Genomic DNA, 23,953 nt, shown 5'->3' on the forward strand with positions numbered 1-23,953 from the left:
CTTGGGGCCCCTAGGTAATAAGCTTAGCTCTGAGTGACTCGTGATGGTTTTCTAACCCTTGTAGAACTAAGTGATCTTTCAGACCATTTTCATTCTTGGTGAAAATATTGACTTAACCACAAAAATTGGGTGTCACCTTCTTCCCATCTGAAGTGATTGCCATTTTTCTCACAGGCAGTATATTCAGTGGCATAACTGCATTGGCTAAGCACATGGGTGAGGTTACAGAAAGACATGGGAATACCATTAGGGCTGCAAAGGCCCCTGGTAGGACTATGTACCCCCAAGTGGAGTTTGGCTGCAGTACTTATTCAGTCCAAAGCTCCCACTTAGTCCCACACTGGTGTGCTCTCTCTCTCTTAAACTCCAAATTCTAGCAAAGAAAGATAAAAGCAGGTACTTGAAATAAGTAACAAAAAGGCTAGGACAAGACATTTCAATTAGGATTTCAAGGATCAGCTTTACAGAACAGGGCAAGGCCAAGATGGCATTTTGTGGTGAATGATGAGATAGTAGCATGCAGCATTGTAGCATGGTGTAAGCTGCGAAACTAGTGACACGTGGCAGGGCTGTGCCTGAGAGAGGAGGCTGTGTGGTGCATAGTCTGGCATGAAAGCCTGTGGGAACCAGAAGCATGTGCGTGTCTGGGACACTTCAGAGGTCAGGTTAAAATTCAGATCCTGCTGATAGATAGAGATGCATTCCTCTGAGGACTTTGAAATCTAAACCCTTATTATCCTCTCATTGGGCTGCAGCTTGACATCATCTCATACTCATAGTGTGGATAATTAAGAAAATTTGAGATTAACATCTCAATCCCAGAAAGGGCATCTTATATTTTCTGGCCAAAATTAATCTTCTGGAGATATAATAGGTCAAGAAAATCATGGGAACTCCACTGCATTCCACAAAACCTTCCCTTAAATGATGCAGTGTAACTACTTATCACAATGCCAGGAACACTTTGCCAGGAGACAATAAGACTCGCTGGGGAGACAGAGAATCTGCTCAAGTGAATCCTGGAAAGTTTAGTGGCCTTCAAGGGTTCAACTTTCCCACTGTCACCCATTTAGTGACTGACTGACATCCTGCCACAACAAAGAAATAAGGAGTGGCCTTTTATTCTACTTTCCTTAAAATCAACATTCAAACTGCATTAACAAGAAATGTGTAGACGTTACCTTCGACTGATAACATGAGGCCAACTAAATTTTTCTCTATGAATCATTAATAGTGATATATAAGAGAATTATGAGAGAAATATATAAATATAAGACAATTTTAAATTTGGGAGTTTTTTTAAATCAAAGGCATAAAAATACTGTACTTCAATATAAAAAATAAAAAAACCAACCCTACTGTAGTTAGAATAAGTCAATCTGATTTTTAGCCACCCTCAAAACTCTTTCATTTTCAATATAACCCAATTAAAAACAAGGGACATGGGCCTCCCCGGTGGCGCAGCGGTTCAGCGCTGGGTTGCAAAGCTGCCCGAAGCCTCCGCAGCGTCAGTTCGATCCCCGGCTGCTCTCCGGCCACCGGTTGGAGGGTCCCGCATGGCACGCAGACCTCTCCTGCCACCCGCTGCTCCCCTCAGCAGTGTATTTCGTCAGTCTGTCTGTTCTGCTCCCTGCTCTGTCTCTGGTGAATTCTCTCACCCTCCTGCGCTTCTGACTTGTACTTGTATAAATCTTAAAAAAAAAAAATTGAGGACTGGCAGATCGTTCCCCTGCTTGGTTCTCAGAAAAATAAATAAATAAATAAAAACAAGGGACATGAAGACATATTTATCAAAAGACATGTTTATCAAAAACCAACAGTTGCATGAAAGGGAACATACAATAATATTTGTAGTCAGATATCACTTTAATACCTGTGAAACTGCAAATTATCAGAAAGATGAAATATAACAAATGTTGGTGAGGATATGGAGAAAATAAAATCTGCACAGTTGGTGGGTATGGAAATTGGTATAGCCATTGTGCAAGGCAATATGGAGTTTCATTAAATTAAAAATAGAACTTCCTTACAATCCAACAATCCCGCTGATGGTTATTTATCCAAAGGACAAATGTATTTCCTTGTTCATTTCAGCAGTATTTACAATAGTCTAGATAGAAAACAACTTAAATTAGGAAAGTATAAGACAGACACACAGATAGACAGACAGATGTAGCTATCTACATACATCTTGGAATATTATTCCACTATAAAAAAAATAAGGAAATTCTGCCATTTTCAACAACATGGATGGACTTGGAAAATATTATATTAAGTGAAATAAGCTACATGCAGAAAGACATATATGTGGAATCTAAAATAAAATAGTGGAATCTAAGATACTGCTTTGTAATAAGCACAACTGGACTAAACAGGAAGGACAGCTGTGTTCCACAGCATCATTCAGTGGCACAAGGTCCTTCCACCTTGCTGCCACAGTCTTCATTAGGGAATTAACCTCATGTGCATGCTGGAAGCTGGGTCATAACCTTAAATACGTTTCTACAAAACAGACATCAGCTGGTCTAGGACAAGCACTTGCATTTTGAGCAAGCAAGGTAAAAGTTGCAGCCATCCATGCATTCTTCTTTTATCCCCTTGACCAGGGCTTAGTCATTCAGAGTAGTTGAGAGAAACAGGACCAATAGGGTAAGAGAATGTGTGTGTGTGTGTGTGTGTGTACACATAGATACACACATATACACACAGAGAAGTAGGTTTATTATAATGAGGAAACTGCTCATGCAATTATGGAAACATTGGGGAGTACCTATCTGCCTAACTCAGTCCCCCAATTCAAAAGCTAGATGTGGCAAAGCACCCAGGAATAATTTTTAATAGCTATCTGGTCAACTATTGGCCCAGACAAGTTACCACCTGAAATGAACCATCATAGTTACAGCCATATCTAGCTATGAGGAAACTGGAAAATGGTGTCTTTTAAGGGGTGGCCATGTCCCAAGAAGAAGAAAGCTGATTTGGAAGACACAAACAGCAACCTGTTGTCTGTCTTGCAGTTCTCACTATTAAGAGTCTAATTCTATAACCAAGACGTATTTCTAAGAGGACTTTGGTTATATTTAAGCTCTCCCAGAAAAATTCAAATGTATTTTTCTGTCAATACTGTAACAAAATATCAAATTGACAATTCTTTAATTCACAGGGTTTTGTTTATTATTATTTTTTTTTTTTTTGTATTGTGCTGAATACGTCAGTTACTGGGACGCACCTTTGTCTTTTGCCAGTTATGCTCTGATGACTCATGTCAGTCCATTTTTTCATGGCCAGTTTGTCTTCTACAAGTGATCCAGAACTTTACTACTGTCATAGCTAGTGCACAGGCTCAGGTGGGTAATGGATTGTGCAGTCAGGTTGAATTTCACAACATAGAACTTAGGTAGGGCACCAGGAAGATAAAGCCCTCCAAAACAATGAGCTTTAAAGGAATTCAGCCTGTTCTCTGGGTTTTTAAAAATGAAAATAGTATAAACTGGTAGGTTCTTTCGCTAATTGTCCTTTCTCTGTATCTGGTTACCTGTCAGTGGATTCCTTCAGTGGAAATGATTGGTGACATGTCTTAAAACAACCAACATTTTGCCTTTTAATTCTAGGATGGCTGGCAAATAGCAATGGACTAGTCATTTTTCTTGTCTTCCTCTGCATTCATCTGTCAGAAGCCCCCTGGATTTTAATCAAGGTTTTAAACCAGAATTTTTCCTTTCTTGTATGCTTTCCATTCCTGTTGGCTTCCCCGGGCCTCTCATCTCAGAGCCCTCAGGTATTACTTCTGCTCTCTGCAGATTTTTTCCTCCCCAGGCAAACCCAAACAAGGAAGTAGATGTCAAAGTTCTCAGGGCTGCACATGAAACCTGTGTTAGAACCACTGGATGGAATTTCATCGCTTGGGTTTTGCAAACTAGAGTGTAGCCAAGACAGATCGTAGTACGTTGGCTTATGTCCACGCAAATAAAGTAAGGCTCCCACATCAATCAGTTCATTAGACAGAAATCAACCACCTCATATGCCAGTAGCAATGGCAGGTTGGTAATGGGTGAAGCGGTAACAGTGAGGAGCAATTGGAAATGATTTGATGCCTTAGCAAGATTTACTAGTGGCATTTTCCAACCAAGCAGAATGGCCTAGTGAAGTTATCTCCTGTCTTCTGCAGAAAGGGGAACTGCAGGGAATAAATGTTTGGCTATTAGAGTACTTATTTTCCTTTTAGAAAGGATTACTTTGATTTGTATTTCAAATTTTCATCATGGTCACTGCAGGTGGGAAGTGGGACCTTTCTAACTGATGGTGATTTGTCTCCTAGAGCACTCACCGTGACAAGTCAAAATGTATTTTCAAATTTATTTTGGGACAAGTATTAATTTGGGTAGTTCCCATAATGTCTGGAATTCTTATTTTGCTTGTCCCTAATTATCAGTATCTTTGAAAAATGCTAAGATTGAAGGGTCATGTATTTCTAATGTTTAAATGGGTGTTTCTACTGTACTTTTTCCCTGAGGAAAAAAGCTCTCATAACTAGAAACTTTTTTTTTTCTTTCATCAAAGTTCGGCCTCCAAGGAGGCGTCCAGAAAAAATTCTTCAGTGATATTTTGAAGTTAAAAGTAACTTGTGTAGGGAAAGCCATAGTTCTCAAGTAGAAACCATTTTTTAGTTAAAATTAAATATTTAAAATTCAAAAGCAGTCATTCTACCCACATTCACGCAGTGTTTCCACTGCATTGAGTATTAACAATTCCTGGCACATCACATACTTTTATTTTTGTTGAGCTTTTGCCTTTACTAGACCTTGGGCTAGAATGTCTTTTGGTGGAGGGGCTAGTAAAATTATATTTCATATTAAAGCAAACGGATAGCGAGTAGAGGAATTCATGTCCTCCAAATATAGTACATGGGATTAGGAGATGGAATTGCAGATGTCTGTCTGCAAATAGAATTTTAATGAATCTAATTGCTGAACTGCTATGTCCAGACAGCATAAGAGCAAATTGTGTTACTAATACTAAGGGAAACTGTAGCATCCTCTGTGGTTATGGTTAGACATGTTTTCAAATACCATATCCAAAAGTATACTATAATGAATAAATGCAAGCGCCACCATATAACAGAATAATTCAATGAACAGAAAGCTTTTTGAATGATCGGATTTTAGTCTGACTCAAAGACAAATATGAGTAGCATCTCTTCAAAGTAATTCTATTACTCATCTCATTTTAAATTACTTAACTGTGCTATAAATCAAGAAATTGGGAATTGAAAAGATAGCATGGGTCACTTAATCTAGCTACCTATCAGCATAAAATTTGCTTTATTGGATTACTAACCAGATTAACCTAAAATAATGTGGGAGGGTGAGTATGTGTAGAACACTTCAGTAATCAGATTAAAAGGATTAGTTTTATCTCCTGAGACAAAAATCCAGATGTCTTATCTTTGAATTCTTGGGTTTCTCCTTTGGAGTCAGGCAAGAATATTTATTCTTTATTCATCTTTCCTCAGTGCTCTATGTTGTCAAATTCTCAAGTATTGCTGTATCATGTTTTGTCACTTTTACATTCACTTGTTTTGACCAAAGCAAGCAAAAATGCTGGTTTTAGAATTTTGACTAAATTGCTTATACGTAACATAGTTTATATTTTTCTATGTTTGCTATTATTCCTTTATCCTTTTTTTAAGTTCATTGGCTAATGCCCACCACATAATATTTAAAGCCTAGTAAATAGCCTACATTATTCTCACAGCCGACGGCATATATCCATTTAGCTAAATTTGATCCTTCTTGAGTTAAGTTACAATGAGAGAAACTCTAGTTACCTTGACTTTATTTTTTTAATTGAGGTAAAATTGATTTACAGCACTGTGTATGATTTAGAAAAATAGGTTCACACCTTCTCAGATGTACGTTACCAAAGCATACACATCACCAAAGCACCCATAGTCCTTCCTGTAGACCATTGGGTCCCCTTCCTCTTCATCCCTACCCACCTTCTGCCTCTAGTAGTCTCAATTCTGCATTCAGCTTTCTAGGGTTTGTTTTGGTTTAATTTTTTCAGTTCCTTTGTTGTTGTTTTTTTCCCTATATTCCACATATGAGTGACACTGTCCATTATTTTTCTTCCTCCTTCAGACTTGTTTCACCAAGCCCAATTCCCTCCAATTCCATCCATATTTACATTCACTTTATTATTTACTGTTCTTTCATTTTAGATTTCTGGGAGGCAGATGAAATCTCCACAGTGCTTAGAGAAATAAAGCAGCCTAAGACTTCTGAGCTATAACATAGTGTCCTGTTTAATTTCCTGAATGAAAAACTATTCAAATGTTAACATGGTGTATCTGTGATATGCCAGCCCAGACACAGGTCAAGTCATTCAATAGAGAGCAGCTAATCCCAGATACCTAGAGGCAGTGTCACAACCCACACATGATCAACCATAGCTTAGGCTTGAGGAGGTGTTTCTAAAGCCTATTAACTGGGCAGACTCCCATCAAGAGGTGTCTAGAGCTGCTCTCTTTTACAGAGAGACTGCGGAAAGCAAAGAGGGGTACAACACTGTCTTCCTTCCTTTCTCCCTCTCCTCCCTTCCCTGTATCCTGACTATGTCTCTGGTTGGAAATCAGTTGGCATGGCTGCCTGGGAAACAGGCAGGGCAAGGCTCAGTCTCCTGCCATGCATAGCACATCATGGAAGAGTAAAAAGGTCTGCAAGAACAAACAGCACATGAAATTTATATGGAACCTCTAAAGATGCTGAATAGTCAAAGCAGCCTTGCTATTAAATAGGCTAAAAAGTATCTAAAAAGCAATGATTAAGAAACAAATGCTGCTTTTGGTACAAAAATCTTCCATTTGTGTTTTCCTAGAGTTATTTGTTAAAATGGTCTTTTCAAGCATGGCCCTATGGGGCAATTTCTTCTGAGGTAAGAATAGAGGAACAGATGTATACATCAAGGATGGGTTTTAATCGGCCCATGAGATGCTTTTCATTTTAGTTGATGTACTACTCTTACACATCAATTGTAGCTTGCTCTCCTCATTTTTTTGAATGATAGGTTTCTAGAATTTGCCCCCACAAAAATGGTATCAGTCTATTCCTGTCTGCCTCCAAAGGATATAATGTGTACATGTGTCATTCTGATCATACGGAAACATGATGAGAATAGAACTTAATCTGATCTTCTGAACTGAACATGAGTGCAATGAGCCACTTCTCCATTGCACAACATGTATCAGCAAAAATACTTTGGCTCATATGGACAGCCTGCAGCTGAACCCATTAAACATGCATTGTTTAACATGGCATCTGAAAAATTGAAAAGCAATTAATTATTCTAGGCAACAAGGGGCAAGTGGTAACTATGGAGCTTGGCCTTTTTGTATTTTCTGGTTTCCTGAGGTCAGAGTTTTCTACAATGACAAAATGGCTTTCTTTGATTCATTTGAAATACACTGTCATTTTAAAGGGGAGGGTGTAGAGAAAGAGAAATGATTTTAGAGTGACTTTTATGGAATCACTAAAACAATGCTTCAGAAATACTAAAATGGAAGGTGTTAAAAAGGTAAATAGAATGTTGAGAGAGGACAGTTGTCCTGGCTCTTCCAGATCTGTTTCACTGGACCAAGGGCTAGAAAGGGATAGCAGCTCCTTACTCCCTTTAAGTCCATTACTTGATTCTGAGAATTAGCTTTCTTTACCTCCCTGCTTATCAGTTTCTTTCCTCCATACTTCCTTCCCACTTTGCCAACACAGAGCTATTTGAGGTGGCGCCTCATCAACCACCTATCCCCTTTTCTCTTACCCACTGGAGGGTAGTGTGAGCTAAACTCACAAAGGTAACCACCGAAGGCAGGCACAAGGGCAGCCCCAGAATCTCCACTGACATGGCCAGGCATGGTGCTCCCAAACAGCCTCATTATTTTTCCCCCTTAGGAAGCCTCCCCAACTCTTCTCTGCATAGACTCCAAACCCTTACTGTACCCATGATCCCCTGCTTCAGTCCATGCAATTCTCTATTGTGGAGACTAAACCTTAGACTTAAGATTCATAAAGGCCCATGATTGTATTTCCGTATTTAAAAAATGCTGACTCAGGTTCCAACAATAACAAGTAGTAACAAAGGTCATAGAGAGAAAACTTTATTCTCTCTCTGTTTCTTTATGGTCAACAGAAAAAAAAAGAAAATCTTTTTCTAAAACCTGGAATGACTGTGTGATCAGGGGAAAAAAAAAAAAAAAAAAAAAAGGGAGGTTGGGGGAGAGATGACCAGGAACATAATCTCAAGTCATAAAATGGGCTAGGAAAAAATCTCTCCTTTAAGAAGGCCCAAAGCCCTGTACTCTGGCTGCCACACCTTGCCCAGAAGTCCCATTCCTGCATCTCATGCCCCTGCCTCTAAACAGCTGCCACAAGCTTCTGATTGAAAAGGCCCCCATTTGTGTTGCCCATTTTACCATTTTTTTCAAATTAGACATTCTGTCTCTGGTGAACATGGCAACCTGAGGCCAGTGGCCTAGTCCCATCTATTTCAGTCCCCCATTGCAGTACCATGCTAAGTATGGTCTGAAAACCAGAAGCATCAGCCTTGGGGTGCTGGTGAGAAATGCAGGACTGCAGGCCTCACTTCAACCTCCTAAATCAGAATATCAGAAGTGGCACGGGAATCTGTCTTGCAAACCTCCCATGTGATTCTAACGCCTGCTAAAGTTTGTAAAATAGCACCCTGTAGGGTAGACACCAGTGTCTTGTGCACAGTAGCTGTTTAATAACACCTGTGATTTGATTACACCTCCAAGATCACTGTATGGGTTCAGGATAGCTCACTGAGCAGACACCATGTCTTCCTCTAGTGCTGTGTCCCAGCTCCTAGTCTGACACCTGATCATACATTTGTTAGGTTAAAATAGAACTGGATGTTGTTTTTGTTTTTTTTTCATTTTCATCTTTTTAAATTATCGTTTATAAAAACAGCAAAGAAATTCACAATGAGGATCGTAGAGACAATGATTTTGAGATAATACACCACTGCCTGTGGATAATTGACAATTAGCAATTTGCCAGTAGTAACACCTTCTATTCATATAGTTCTCTGTTTTCCCAACTCTTTCATGGACACTTATCTCTTTGATCCTCATGAAAATCTGTTGAAAATATTGATAGACAGTTTTTCCTCTTAAAAAAGAAACAGCAGGGCCTCCGTGGTGGTGCAGGCAGTTGAGTGCCACACTGTGAAGCTGTCCGCAGCCTCTGCAGTGCGGGTTCAATACCAGCCGGCCAGCAAGAATCCCACATGGTGAAGCAGACCTCTCCTGTCTCGCCCACTGCTCCCCTCAGCAGTGTATTTCATCAGTCTGCCTGTTCTGTTCCCTGCTCTGTCTCTGGGGAATCTTCTCACCCTCCCATACATGTGGCCTATACCCCAGTTCTTGTATAACTACATTTAAAAAAATAAATAAAAAAGAATCAGCAGAGATTGAAGAAAGATAAGAGAATACTTTGGTTCTCTGAATTAAATACAAAGAAATTGAACCCAAGACTTTGAGCTCCTACAGCAGTGGACAGGTTTGCCTTCCAGTTGCATCATATAGTAGCTGAGTTTTTCTGGTAACTTGTTCTCAATAAGTCTTCATTTTAGTTTCTTCACCTGTAAAGTGGGAAAAACAATAGTATCTACCTTAGTGTGGTAGAAATCAAATAAAATAATGTAAAGCACTTAGCACATATCCAAATGCAAACTAAGGGTTTAATAAATGAAGCTAGTTAGTTTATTGTTGTTCATTTATTTTAGTTTTATCTTTACATTTTATGTGTATAATTATATATTTTTTTATTCTACTACACTGACTCCTACCAGTCACCTGTTCTCCGTATGTGGGTTAATAAGAGCCAGGGTCTTGGTAGCTCAGAGGACTCCTTGCTAACCTTATGGCACATTTGAGACATTCAGTGTGACTCTCATGACTGGGAGTGTTTCTCCCTGCTGCTCCCCCAAGGGTCTCAACCATTGCTCAACCACTGATTCCTGTGGTCATTGAGCCTAGTAATCCATCTGGAAGGTTGGGTCTTTGCTGTGGTCACAGTTATTACTTCCCTTTCTCAAGTTCCGTTTGCTTAGTCATTCCAAATACATGCCTTCCTTCCATCAGTTGTTCACTTAAGTTGTTACAGTTTATTGTTAACATATGCAAATTTCATTGGAATATAAAATAAATGCTTGTCAAAGACATTTCAGCAATTAATGATGGAACCAGTAGATGTTGCCACAGGTTCAAGGCAGTTTTCAATGAATACAGAGAGACAGACAAACAGGAATGCTGAAAGGATCTTACCCATAGTTGCAAAATAGGTTAATATCCATGGGGTAATAATCAGTTGCATTCTACCAGACAGTTCATTTGCAATTCTGTTTTTTACTGGCAAGAACTCATTTAAATTATTATCTGTCCTTTACCATCTACAGAGTTGTAAAATCACTCAGATGATGAAAAGTAGGAATGGCCTGGAAAGTTATGGCAGCATCCACAGTAATCTTTTTTACTCTATATAGTTTTCCACAATTTTTCTGACAGTGGGATTTCAAGAGTAGGTCAGTGTTGAATGAATAGAGAATACAGCTATGTTCAGTTTCATTTCCCTGCCTAGAAAGGTGGCATCATACTCCCAGGCTTCAAAAAGGATGAACAAGCATTTCTCCTTTTCCTGTCTTTATCTCCTCTCTTTATAACCACTTCTCCTTTTCCTGTAGCTCTTTCTTTTTTTTTTTTTTTAAAGATTTATTTATGCATACAAGAGCTGGGGTACAGGCCAGAGATGCGGGGTGGGGGGAGTGAGAGGATTCACCAGAGACAAAGCAGGGAGCAGAACAGGCAAACGGACTGAAATACACTGATGAAGGGACTAGCGGGCGAGACAGGAGAGGTCTGCTTCACCATGTGGGTTTCTCCCTGGCTGGCTGGGGATCAAACTCGTGCTGCAGAGGCTGTGGATTGCTTCACAGTGTGGTGCTTAACCCCCTGTGCCACCAGGGAGGCACTGTAGCTCTTACTTTCAAAGCCCCACACACTTGTGGTCTCACTCCTCTCCTTGGAAACCCTGTGTTCCCACAGGAAGAGGACATTTCATCCTCATTGTCTTACAAACCTCAGTGTTTAGGCTTTAGCTGAATGTAGAGTTTCTCCTTTGCACGCCCCCCTGGGATTATAAAGGGGAAAGAGAGAGTTCTGGTATCTGAGTGAGGGCAGAACAGATGCTAGATTCTAAGTCCATCTTCCCTTTCAACAAGCTGATTTCTACTAAGATGCTGGATACCTTGTCAAAGACTTAATTTCCACAGGAGAATTGAGATGAGGATATTTCTGTTAACATGACTTTGGCCTTGCTATTCTGGAAGAAAAACCCAGGCATTCCTGAACCTAGAAATATCTGAAACTTTACTGGGTCAGACTTCATTCCACCAACTGAAGGGGCTCTCTTGTTACTGTCCAGAGAGCACTGCTCTTTCCCCCTGGTTGTCATCCTAGTTTCCTTTGTTGAGTAGAATTCAGTTGTTCCTTCCACATACCACTTACATAGAATCTGACATTTTCTGAAATCAACATGACATCAAAAATTATAAGAGAAGCATGATAGAAAATAATCTAAAGTTGGATTTAGAAGAGCAATGCAGAATCCATTGTGGTTTAAGTAGGTGCCAGGACTCCATTGATCAAGTTGGTGACTTGGATTCTTGAAATAATTGCTCAGTATTGAGCATCAGGCACAGATGTACTTACTGCATGCAGCCGGCAGATCCCTCAGGTAAAGTTAGGCTACTCATTCTTCCACACAACCAGATCTGGGCCATTTTATTTTCCCTAGAAGACATATTTTTTGTTTTATAAAAGTGATCAAATATTAGTATATGAATTATCAAGTTTCATGTTCAGTGGAATGTAGTCACTTCTCTGTCTTGCAGAAGAAGGCAGCATATTGTAAATGAGCAGGCATGGGGAGCCTTAGTATCCAGATGCACTTGGGATAAATGTCACTGTGTATTTTGACTTTCAGTTTCGCTGTACACAAAGTGAAGAGTTAAGATAATACTTTAGGGGTGATTTCTCTAGTTTACTACAAAAAGGAGTTAAGCTAGGGTAATCCAAAGCACAGCTATTCCATGTACAGTGAGCAAAACAGTTGAAGCCCCTGTCGTCATAGAGCTGGTGTATGTGGGCGCATGTGAGGAGCATGTAATCCAGAGGAACATGTGTGCTGAGACCAGATTAAAGACAGAGAGCCTGAAATATAGACAGTAATGTGTTAGATAGCACAGGGGGTAGTCACATGTACACTTCTTGTAAAAATAATAGAGCGTAAATTCAATAGTTGACCAGTCAGTGGTATACATACTCCCACTGTGGTCAGTGAAAGACACATTTTAACTAACAACACACAATACCCCTTAATAGTAGGATAATGATTAGATATGAGTGCTTTTAAACCAGTACTACCTTCTGGGCCTCCCGGTGGCGCAGCGGTTGAGCGCTGGGTTGCGAAGCTGCCCGCAGCCTCTGCGGCGCCGGTTCGATCCCCGGCTGCTCCCCGACCACCTGAGGAGGGTCCCACATGGCGCGCAGACCTCTCCTGCCGCCCGCTGCTCCCCTCAGCAGTGTACTTCGGTCCTTCTGCCTGCTCTGCTCCCTGCTCTGGCTCTGGTGAATTCTCTCACCCTCCCGTGCTTCTGACTGTACCCAGTGCATGTATAAACAAAACAAACAAACAAATAAACAAATAAATAAAAAAAAAATGCCTCTATTAAAAAAAAAAAAAACCCAGTACTACCTTCTCCAGAAACTTACCAATTAAGATTTAGGCTCCTTACTTGGAAAAACCCCTTCAAAGCATCTTAGCTGGGGTTCCCCCAGAAGCAAGCTCTGAGATAGGAATTAGTATCGAGGTAGCTTATTTGGGAAGTGCAATTACAACCAACAGCTACAAGGGGTAGAGACCTGAGCCAGGAAAGGGATGGTGGCCAATAAAAGGGGTGTTTCTACCATTATGGATAACCAGAACTTAATCTAGTTTGGAAGTGCTGGGAATCCACATGGCAGCAACGTGAGGAAGAATGTAGCTGTGCTATTTGTTTCCCAGCTCCTATCAGTCACTGGTGAGCACTCCCCCTGGGGTGTATTATTTCCTTGTTATATTTGACCTCTTCTGGTGGGCGGAGGGGACTTCTGTTGCTTAGGAGAAGACATAAAGACAAGAGTTGCAGATACTGGCCGTTGGAAGCACGGGAGCGTCAAGGTCTGAGGGATGTGGGCAGAGCACCAACAGTGTCTGCTGCAAACTGCCAAGTACCTATTTCTGTATTTGTAACTTGCTGTTTTTTCTTAAATTTGGCCTTTAAGGTTTTTTAATTTTAGCTCATTTTTATTTAAAAGCTTATCATGTATGGGAAATTAATAAAGCTATATCAGAGTGAAAAGGGAGAATAGCAAGAGATGAAGTTAGAAAGGCATGACAGGTCATATGGGTGTTATGGGCTCTTCAGGATTTGGCTGAAGAGTCTAGTCTCTTTGGAACTCAGCCAGCCTCCTACTGGCTTCTTGTCACTGGGACAGGTTATCAGAGCAGCCTCCTTCCTGGCATGGGCTCTTCCCATGATAAAGGGCAAAATTGAAAGAGGACTGGTAGAAACTCACAGTGTCTCTGGTGGCTACTGCTCTGTTCCATTGACTGAAGCAGTTCATTGGTCCAGTCCAAAACAGTAGGGCAGGAAAAATAATCCATGCATAGGGAAGCTAGTGATGATTCAATGAGGTCAGTAACACAATTGGCCATAGGATTTTCACCAAAATGCTAGCTAACAGTGGTTATCTGGGAGTAGTGAAATTTCTGATTTTTTTTTTTTCTTTAGCTTTTTCTATTAGAATTTTCAATAAGAATGTAGTAGTTTTTTAAAAAAAAGATTTATTTATAAAAGAACTGGGGCACAGGCCAGAGGTGCGGGAGAGTGAGAGGATTCACTAGAGACAGAGTGAGGAACAGTGCGGGCAGATGGACCAAAGACACAGCTGAGGGGAGCAGTGGGTGAGCCAGGAGAGGTCTGCCGCGTCATGTGGGTATCTCCCTGGCCAGCTGGGAATCGAACCTGTGCCACAGAGGCTGTGGACAACTCCACAGCACTGTGCTCAACCTGCTGTGCCACTGGGGAGGCCCGAGAATGTAGTAGCTCTATTTAAAAAAAAAAAAAAAAAAAAAAAAAAAAACTCTGCCTACTTCTTTATCTCTAATATTTGCTTTTATTTGCAGAAACTTTAAAATTTCCTTTTAAAATTTCTTTGTTAACTGAACTACTACTATACATAGAAAAAGTCTAGCTCTTCTACTTGCTAAAACCACAGTAAATTATTGGGTTTTACTATGTTCCTAATTTTGTCTCCTTACTAACACTCTCATTTTAAATTTTCCTTAGTATGTATCTTTTTTAATCACCTGCAAATACTTTGTGTGCTAGATGGAAAATAAATAGCTTACTTCAAAACTGAAACGGAAAGTTGGGTAGAGAGGTGAAATACATACAAACCACCTGGAGAAATTTGTTTTTTAATTCCTGTGATGAAGTCTGTAGAGGTTCTGATTCAAGTCCTTTAAGTCGGGGTAATTTTTGAAAGCTCTCTAGGGATTGAGAAAAATTAACTGACTGAATGTTTAAAATAGTGAAAAAATAACAGAAGGACCAATCCTATGTGATGAGCAACAGCAGTTTGGGCCATTTCCTTACAAATCTGAGGTCTGCTGAGATGCTGAAAGCTGATGTTTCTGAATATTGACTATAAGGGACACGTATGCTGTGGAGAAATTGAAGCTTCTAGAATTAAGAATAAGATTGCCATTAAGATTTGTCTGCATATCATTGAGGAAGAAAAAGGAGTAATGTCCTCTCTGATAATTCATTTTTCCTATGTACAGCCCAACTCAGAAGCCAAGTACATTCTTGGGTCACTGAAGTAGTTTGTGGACTGTTCTCAGAACATTCTGACTGTGGAGTTCATTCTCTGTGAGAAGAGGTTGAATTCAAAGGAAATTCTGCTTATCCCCAGAACAGAGGATAAGGAGTAGTGATTGGTTTGTTTAGAATTCTCCAAACTAAAATGAGTATATCCTGTGCAGAGTTCAGTCATTCATGTGTAAAATAGGAAAAAGTTTTCATTTCCTTCTGCCCATAAAATAAAAGAATACAAACAGCAAAAGCCATATATGTGTATATATGTATGTATAGATATATACGTATATGTAGAGATATAGAAAATACATAAATATATATGTATTAGGAATTGTTGGATTTTTAAAATTATTTTTAGCTAGAGCCTCCCTGGTCTCAACACTGTGAAGCTATCAGCAGCCACTGCAGCAAGAGTTAGATCCCAGCCGGCCAGGGAGCTGACCCACCTGGCGCAGCAGACCTCTGCTGTCTCACCCGCTGCTCCCCTCAGCAGTGTACTTCAGTAGATCTGCCTGTTCTTCTCCCCACTCTGTCTCTGGTGAATCCTCTCACACCCCACATCTCTGGCCTGTACCCCAGCTCTTGTATGCATAAATAAATAATCTTTTTTAATTTTTTTAATATATTTCTTACATCATTTTTCATTTTGGCACAATGTATGCATTTTCATCTTGGTTATATTCCCCATACAATTGTACCCCCCTTATTTTGACCCCAATCCCTCCTCTCCCTGCCCCCCTCCATAGTGTGTCTCTGGTTTATAGTTGCTTGTTGATTTTGATATTTTCTTTATTATAGTTATTCTTTTTACTGGTCCCTTGTTTAGCTTTTCTAAGCTCCTGCAATGAGTGAGACCAACGGTATTTTTATTTTTCTTTCTGGCTTATTTCGCTGAGCATGATCCCTTCCAGCTCCGTCCATGTTGCTGCAAACTGCATGAGTTTATCTTTTTTTATTGCTGAGTAATATTCCATTGTGTATATGTACCACATCTTCTTGATCCAGTCATCTATTTTGGGGCATTTGGGTTGTTTCCAAAGCTTAGCTATTGTAAATAGTGCTGCTATAAACATAGGGGTGCAGGTACCCTTTGGAATTAATGTTTCTGTGTCCTTTGGAGTGGAATTGCTGGATCATATGGAAGCTCTATCTTTAGTAGGTTGAGGAATCTCCATGCAGCTTTCCATAGTGGTTGGACCAGTTTTCACTCCCACCAGCAGTTCAGAAGAGTTCCTTTTCTCCACATCCTCGCCAACATTTGTTGTTGCTAGTTTTTTTAATGTGTGCCATTCTCACTGGTGTGAGATGGTATCTCATTGTAGTTTTGATTTGCATTTCCCTGATGACAAGTGATGTTGAACATTTTTTCATATGTCTGTTGGCCATTTGCAGTTCCTCTTTGGAGAAGTTTCTTTTTAGCTCTTCTGCCCATTTTTTGACTGGATTATTTTTTGTTTTTGTTTTTGTTGCATCTCATCAGCTCTTTGTAGATTTTTGTGATCAGTCCTTTATCATTAGTGTTGTGTGCAAAAATTATCTCCCAGTTGGTGGGGTTTCTCTTTGTTTTGGTTATTGTCTCTTTTGTTGTGTAGAAGCTCTTTAATTTGATGTGGTCCCAGCTGTTTATTCTTGCCTTCACTATCACTGCTTTGGGTTATGTGTCTATAAAGATGTCTTTGAGGTGCATGTCATGTAGTGTTTTGCCTATATTTCCTTCTATATATTTTATGGTTTCAGGTCTTATGTCTAGTTCTTTAATCCATTTTGAGTTGGTTTTTGTGCATGGTGTGAGGTAGTAGTCAAGTTTCATTCCTTTGTATGTAGCGACCCAGTTTTCCCAGCACCATTTGTTGAACAAACTTTCTTTGCCCCAGTGCATATTCTTTGCTCCTTTGTCAATGATTAGTTGACATAAATGTGGATTTATTTATGGGTTTTCTATTTGGTTCCATTGGTCCATGTGTCTTTTCTTCTTCCAATGCCATGCAGTTTGATTATTATGGCTTTGTAGTATAGTTTGAAATCTGGGAGAGTGATGCCTTCATTCCCCCCCCTTTTTTTTTTTTCAGGAGGGTTTTGGCTATTCGGGGTTTTTGGTGGCTCCATATGAATTTCATCAATATTTGTTCTATTTCTTTGAAGAATGACATTGAAATAGCATTGAATCTGTAAATTGCTTTTGGTAGGATGACCATTTTGATAATGTAATTCTTCCGATCCATGAGCTGGGGATATCTTTCCATTTCTTTCCATTTCTTTCCATGTCGTCCTCTATTTCTTTTAACAGTGTTTTATAGGTTTTTTTTTTAATAGATCCTTTACTTCTTTTGTTAGGTTTATTCCCAAGTATTTGATTTTTTTTGTTTCAATGATAAAAGAGATGGTTTTCTTGATTTCTTCTTCAGATTTATTGTTTGTGTATAGGAAGGCTACTGATTTTTGTGTGTTGATTTTGTATCCTGCCACTTTACTAAACTGATTGATTAGTTGAATTAGTTTTTCTGTGGAGTTTTTGGGGTTTTCTATGTATTATCATGTCATCTGTGAATAGTGATAGTTTGACTTCTTCCTTGCCTATTTGGATTCCTTGTATGACTTTCTCTTGTCTTATTGCCAGGGTAGGACTTCCAGTATTATATTGAAAAGCAGTGGTGAGAGTGGACATCCTTGTCTTGTTCCAGATCTTGAGAGCTTGTTTGGCGGTTCTAGCAGGGGAGCGCAGCTACTCGTATACCCTCGACCAAAGACTGGTCCGTCTCTATTGGGGGAAGGCTGTCCTCTTTGACTGAGTGCACAGCTTCGGGAGGGATGCACATGGAGCCGTGAGGGAGGAAGGGGACACCCACCTAACCAGCCAGATCAGCCGAATCAACCCTGGCAATCAATGGGGTGCCAGATGTCGCAGCCAGATCGCCCTCACATCCTTGTTCAAGATCTTATGGAAATGCTTTCAGCTTTTCACCATTGAGAATGATATTGGCTATGGGCTTGTCATATATGGCCTTTATGATGCTGAGGTATGTTCCTTATATCCTGAGAATTTCAATGGCTTTTATCATGAATGGGTCTTGTACTTTGTCAAAGGCTTTCTCAGCATCTATTGATATTATCATATGGATTTTATATTTCTTTTTGTTGATGTGTTGGATGACGTTGATTGATTTTTGGATGTTGAACCATCCTTGTGTCCCTGGAATAAATCCTACTTGGTCATGGTGAATTATCTTATGGATACATTGTTGAATTCTGATACCTAAATTTTATTGAGGATTTTTGCATCCATGTTCATTAGAGATATTGGCCTGTGGTGTGGTTTTTTTTTTTTTTTTTTTTTTTTTTTTTGTGTGTGTGTGTGTGTTGTCCTTGTTTGGTTTTGGTATTAGTGTAATGTTGACTTCATAGAACATGTTTGATACTATCCCTTCTCAATTTTTTGAAAGAGTTTGTGAAGGATAGGCACTAATTCGTTTCTGAATGTTTGGTAGAATTCATTGGTAAATCCATCTGGTCCTGGGCTTTTGTTTTTGGGAATGGTTTTGATTACCATTTCAATTTCACTGCTTGTGATTGTTCTGTTTAGGTGTTTTATGTCTTTATCTAGATTTGGGTGATTATAGAGTTGTAGGAATTTGTCCATCTCTTCTAGATTGTTGAACTTGTTTCCATATAGCTGTTCATAGTAGTTTCTGATTATTCTTTTGATTTCTACTGTGTCTGTTGTGATTTCTCCTCTTTCATTTGTGATCCTGTTTATTTGTGTCTTCTCCCATTTTTCCTTTGTGAGCCTGGCTAGGGGTTTGTCTAATTTATTTTATTGAAGAACCAACTTCTGGTTTTGTTGATCTTTTGGATTTTTTTTTTTTAGTTTCTATTTCATTTATTTCTGCTTTGATTTTTATTTTTTTCTTCTACTAGTTTTGGGGTTTTGTTGTTGTGCTTTTTCTAATTCTTTGAGCTTTGAGATTAGGTTGTTTCTTTTTCTTTCTTGTTTCTTGATGTGAGCCTCTATTGCTATATATTTTCTTCTAATTAGTGCTTTTGTTGCATCCCATACATTTAGAAAATTGATATCCTCCTTGTCATTTAACTCAAAAGTATTTTTTATTTTTTTCTTTGATCTCCTCATTAGTCCAGTGGTTTTCCAGTAGTGTGAGTTTCAATCTCCATGAGGTAGGAGAGTTCCCTGCCTTCTTTTTAGGGTTTATTTCTAGTTTGATGCCTTCATGGTCAGAGAAGATGGTTGGTATGATCTCAGTCTTGGTGTATCTGTTGATGTTTGTCTTGTGTCCCAGTATGTGATTGATCCTGGAGAATGATCCGTGTGTGCTTGAGAAAAATGTGTACTCAGATTTTTTGGGGTTTAATGTTCTATAGGTGTTTGTTAAGCCCATGAGCTCTAGTTCCTTATTTAGAGCTTTAGTGTCCTTACTTAAATAAATAAATCTTTATAAATAAATACATACATAAATAAATAACCTAAAGAATAACTACATAGGAACACCACATGAAAGGAGGATTTATTCGGCAAATGTGTGTCTTTCTCCTAATAGACAGAATAAAGGAAATCCATCACTCCCAGAAATTAGTTGAAATTAGAAATTACTTGAGCAGGACCTCAACCTTGAAATGTAAACTGAAGACCAAATGAGATACTTTAATGAAAAAAGTTCAAATTATTATGTATATTATAGGAATGAGAAAGGATAAATTGAGCTGGATTTAGGAAGAAGAATGGCTGGCTAAACAAAATGGGATTAATAACATGTTCGGTTTGTAGAGACATGTCCCAATTTAGAAAGAGTAGAGTACAGCAATGCCTAAAACCACCTTTGTCCAACAGAAGCCTCAGAGAACAAGTATAAAAGGTGATAGCCCCATTTTACAGATGAAAATACTCAAGTTAAAGAACACGGAATGACTTTCTCATACTCAGTATCAGTGGTTTCCTTAAAATTGGTTGAATAAATTGTTAGGATCATGAGCTGGAAGGTATGGGAGTTGGATTACTATCTGAACATTCATCTGGCTTAGATGAAATGTGTAGAATTCTGGGTCTTTCTCAATTATGAGACTTATACTTCCCATCTCCAAGTTTTCCTGAGTAAAGAAATAGCTGGCATTCTTATTTCAACCTTGGTCTTTATACATAAAAGAAATAACAAGAAAGCAATAGCATTTCAAAGAATTGAAGATGCATAATTTTTCATATTTTAACACCTCTGAAATTGTGATGTCTTCTCAGAGATTTCTTATGATCTGTGGTAGTATTAAAGATTGATTTCATTACCTGAATGTGAACTAACTTGGTCATAGCTGCTTATACTGTCATCACCTCAGTGAAGTAGTAGAAATTGTTAGTATGTAAGTAGAAAGCTATTTTGAATACAAAAAGGGATATAGATTTGAATTGAATACTTAGTTTGGAGTAATGACCATCATTTCACTCTAAAGGACTTAAGAAAGATAGCCACAAGCAGCTGGGTATGTTGACTTACTACTAAGAGAGTCATAGAATGATTATCATGTACCAAGCAAAACAAAAGAGGCAGGAAAAATTAAGTCACTCAGAACATATGAAAGAAATTTCAAAGCAACAAGCAGCTGATGAGACTTCTAGAAGGGCTATTTTTAAAGCATTTCATAGCTTTCTTTTCATTCTTAACCATTCACAAACTAATTTTCATCTTACATTTCAAGAAATACGTGGTAATTTGTTAATCAGAAACCATGGTTCTGATCCCCTCTAGTTGTTGACTGGACTTTGCCTAAAGCTAGTCTTTTGATGAGGGACAGACATTAGGAAATCCATAGTAGATAAAAGCAAAGCCAAGCATTGAGGATTTTTACCCTGATTTTAGGAATCATAAGAATAATCAATTCTGATAATACCAAGATACATCCCAAATTAGGTCTATACAGCATGGGCATAGAAGGATGAGTTTGTCTAAATCAGAAGAGAGCTAACTTCCTCAAGCCTCTGCCCTCAGCAAAATCCTTCTTTAGGCAACTGAGATAGTCTCATATGACTCTGTCTCACAAACCTCATTCTGGGTAATTGACTTCTAGCTGTGTGCCTGGGAAAGTGCCTTCTCCATTAGCATAAGAGCTTTTTACTAAGGGCCTTTCCAGACTTAGCCAAGACATAAGTCTTGGCTTATAAGACCTATAGGAACAGAGGAATAGTTTTAAACTTTATTTAAAGAAAGCCTTAAGTTACATTAAAACAACCATTGACTTCACTTAGGATTATCCCCTCTAGTTCCATCCAATTTTTCATAAGTGGCAAATGTTCATTTATTTGCAGCGGAGTAGTATTTCACTGTGCAATCATCATCATCATCATCTTTCGGAATTTCTTTGTGAAAATATGTCAGCATTTGAGGTTTAAAATGAATCCACTGTAGAATCTTTTTTATACCTTAATTCAGTATGAACTCACCATTTTTAATGTACAGAAGATGAGGTAATGGAAAAGTAGGTGGTTTAGATTTTCTCTGTTTTCCCAGTTGATGGATACTCGCTTAATGTCTTTGTTGCTAGAGGGATTTATCATTAACTTAGGTATCTGTGTTAAAAAGCTCATGTCCCCAGATGACTCTGATAACAATATGCTGTACCCCAAAGATGTGCAGGTGGAACTAAAAGTATGTTTCACCAGACTTCTCAGTCTCATTTGAACACTTGTGCTTAAACATCTGCCTCTCAGCTCTCTCCTCAGTAGGGAGAAACCAATGGACACGTGTCACTGAAAGCTTTCTAGCTGCAGTTGAAAGCTGTTTACTTTTAGTCTCTCTTCAAGTTGAAAAGAGCTTATCACTGTTTTCTATCTAATAATATTGAAGGACTTTATTGCCACTAAGAACATTTGAAAGCATCTCTTTTTGAAACTTTACAAATCCCCTTCTTTAAAGTTTCATTTGTTTAGCTTTTCAACATTTCAATATCTCTTCCCTTACCATTTGTTGAATTTTGTATCTTTTCCACGTCTCTGTTATTCTCAACTAAGAACCTGGCCAAAAAGACAGGAGTTTATTCTCATACTATTAATGAGTAACCCAGAATCATGTTCAAGAGCAAAGACAAGAGCCTAATTGCCTAGGTTTGATTTCCAGACCTGCTACTTTACCAGCTAAGGACTTGCACAGATTTTTAACTTCTCTATGCCTCATCTTCCTCAACTGTAAAATGGAGATGATGATAATGTCTCCTCCCACACAGGGTTTCAATTAATGTAACATATACAAAGTATTAAGAAAAATACTTGCATAGCAACTGTTTATCTTATGTCTCAAAGCCAAAATTTGATTATGAGAGTCATGATGCATACTGGAAATTTATCCTGAATTCTAGATTTTTTTGTTTACAGTAACTTGAAACATCAGCCTGTTGTATTGTAATTTTGATATTACTCAATCTGGCATTTTTCTCTGTAAAATATAAGGCATGAGTATATTTGTTATTATGATTCATTTTTTAAAACTACCATTACCTGATTTCCTAGACTTTTTAAGTTGTAAAAGGGAAAAATGAAGTTCTTGTGTCACAGCTATAAATAGTGATCAACAGTCTTGGGTTTCCTGGAACTGAGGGATTTCAAGGGATATGGCTCTTTCGTTGTGAGAACAGGGAATGTCGTAGGCAAACTGGGATGGTTGGTTCCCTCTGGCTATAAAGATACTACATAAAGTGGGAATGGAACTGGGAATGGAAGAAGCAGTAGTAACATTAACTTCATTTAATACAAAAAATATATACATCATTGTTTCCTTGATTTTTGGCTCATGCAATCCCTGATGAGAATCTGAAGTGAAATTAATTAATTCTAAATGTCAGGCATTTGGGCTTCATTTTTTGCTATTATCATCCTCTGTGGAATATATTTCTTCTTTATATTATGCTGTTCTGATTTGCTCTGATCGCTTTTTGCCTGTTCATTTTTTAGGTCAACTCAAATCAAAACATACTCTTGGGATAATGCCCAGGTTATACTGGTTGGGAACAAATGCGACATGGAAGATGAGCGGGTCATCTCAACCGAGAGAGGTCAACATTTAGGAGAACAGCTCGGTAAGCAACACCTTAACATAATTAACCATGAATAGAACTTGGTAATTATTTCTAACAGAGTCCCAGCTAATTGCTATAATGGCTTTACTAAAAACTTTGTCACTTTGACAGTGGAAACCAACTCATCCTCCACAAGTAATACTTTGTGTGGCATTAAAATCCAAGAACAAGGGCCTCCCTGGTAGTTCAGGGGTTAAAGACAGTGCTATCAAGCTATGCCAGCCACTGCAGCACGAGTTGAATTCCTGCCGGCCAGGGAGCTACCCACATGGTACAGCAGACCTCTCCTGCCTCACCCACTGCTCCCCTCAGCAGTGTATTTCAGTATATCTGCCTGTTCTGTTTCCCCCTCTCTCTGATGAATCCTCTTACCCACCCACCCCCACCACACCTCTGGCTTACACCCCAGTTCTTGTATGCATAAATAAATCTTTTTTAAAAATTAACCAAAAAAAATCCAAGCGCAATTATGAAAGCAAAGTAGACAGCCAGTATCTTGACCTCTAGTACAAGGCATTCAAATTCTTATTTCATGAGAAATACAGGATATGCCTTGCCTGCTCTTTTTTTGGGATTTTTTTCCTTCACACACAATAATTGCATTAAATGAGCACCGTATTTTATTGTGTGATTGTTGTCCTCAAGTTTTCGTAGGTGGAAGATAATGGCACAGAATAGGTCACAGGATAGATTCTGATTCTAAGGACACCATTCACAATAGTAACTGTCAAAAAACCTCTTTAAGACTATTTCCTCTTCTCTCAAGAATGAGCTTCATAACCCATGCCCACTTTGTCATGTCCTTGTAGATAAGATCAACTGTGACAAGCAATACGTATGAGCGCTTTAGAATGGCAAAACCATTTCAAACACAAAACACTCATTTAAAGAG

The 23,953-nt window shown here is 38.8% G+C and overlaps 1 protein-coding gene across 6 annotated transcripts in view; it reads left to right on the plus strand.

Annotated features, from left to right (window-relative positions):
- The window catches only part of RAB3C (RAB3C, member RAS oncogene family), a 300,766-nt gene that overhangs the window by 242,683 nt on the left and 34,130 nt on the right, over positions 1–23,953 (plus strand). For all 6 annotated transcript variants that reach the window (XR_008549378.1, XM_054688404.1, XM_054688407.1 and 3 more), the window contains one exon: positions 22,937–23,061. Coding sequence is in view for 5 of the 6 variants with exons in the window: in XM_054688404.1 (XP_054544379.1) it covers positions 22,937–23,061 (125 nt within the window). In the remaining variant the exon portion in view is untranslated. The remainder of the gene's footprint in view (positions 1–22,936; positions 23,062–23,953) is intronic.

Source organism: Talpa occidentalis, unplaced genomic scaffold, assembly GCF_014898055.3.
Source record: "Talpa occidentalis isolate TD23 unplaced genomic scaffold, MPIMG_talOcc4v2.1 talOcc4.6, whole genome shotgun sequence".
NCBI classification, from domain to species: Eukaryota; Metazoa; Chordata; class Mammalia; order Eulipotyphla; family Talpidae; genus Talpa; species Talpa occidentalis.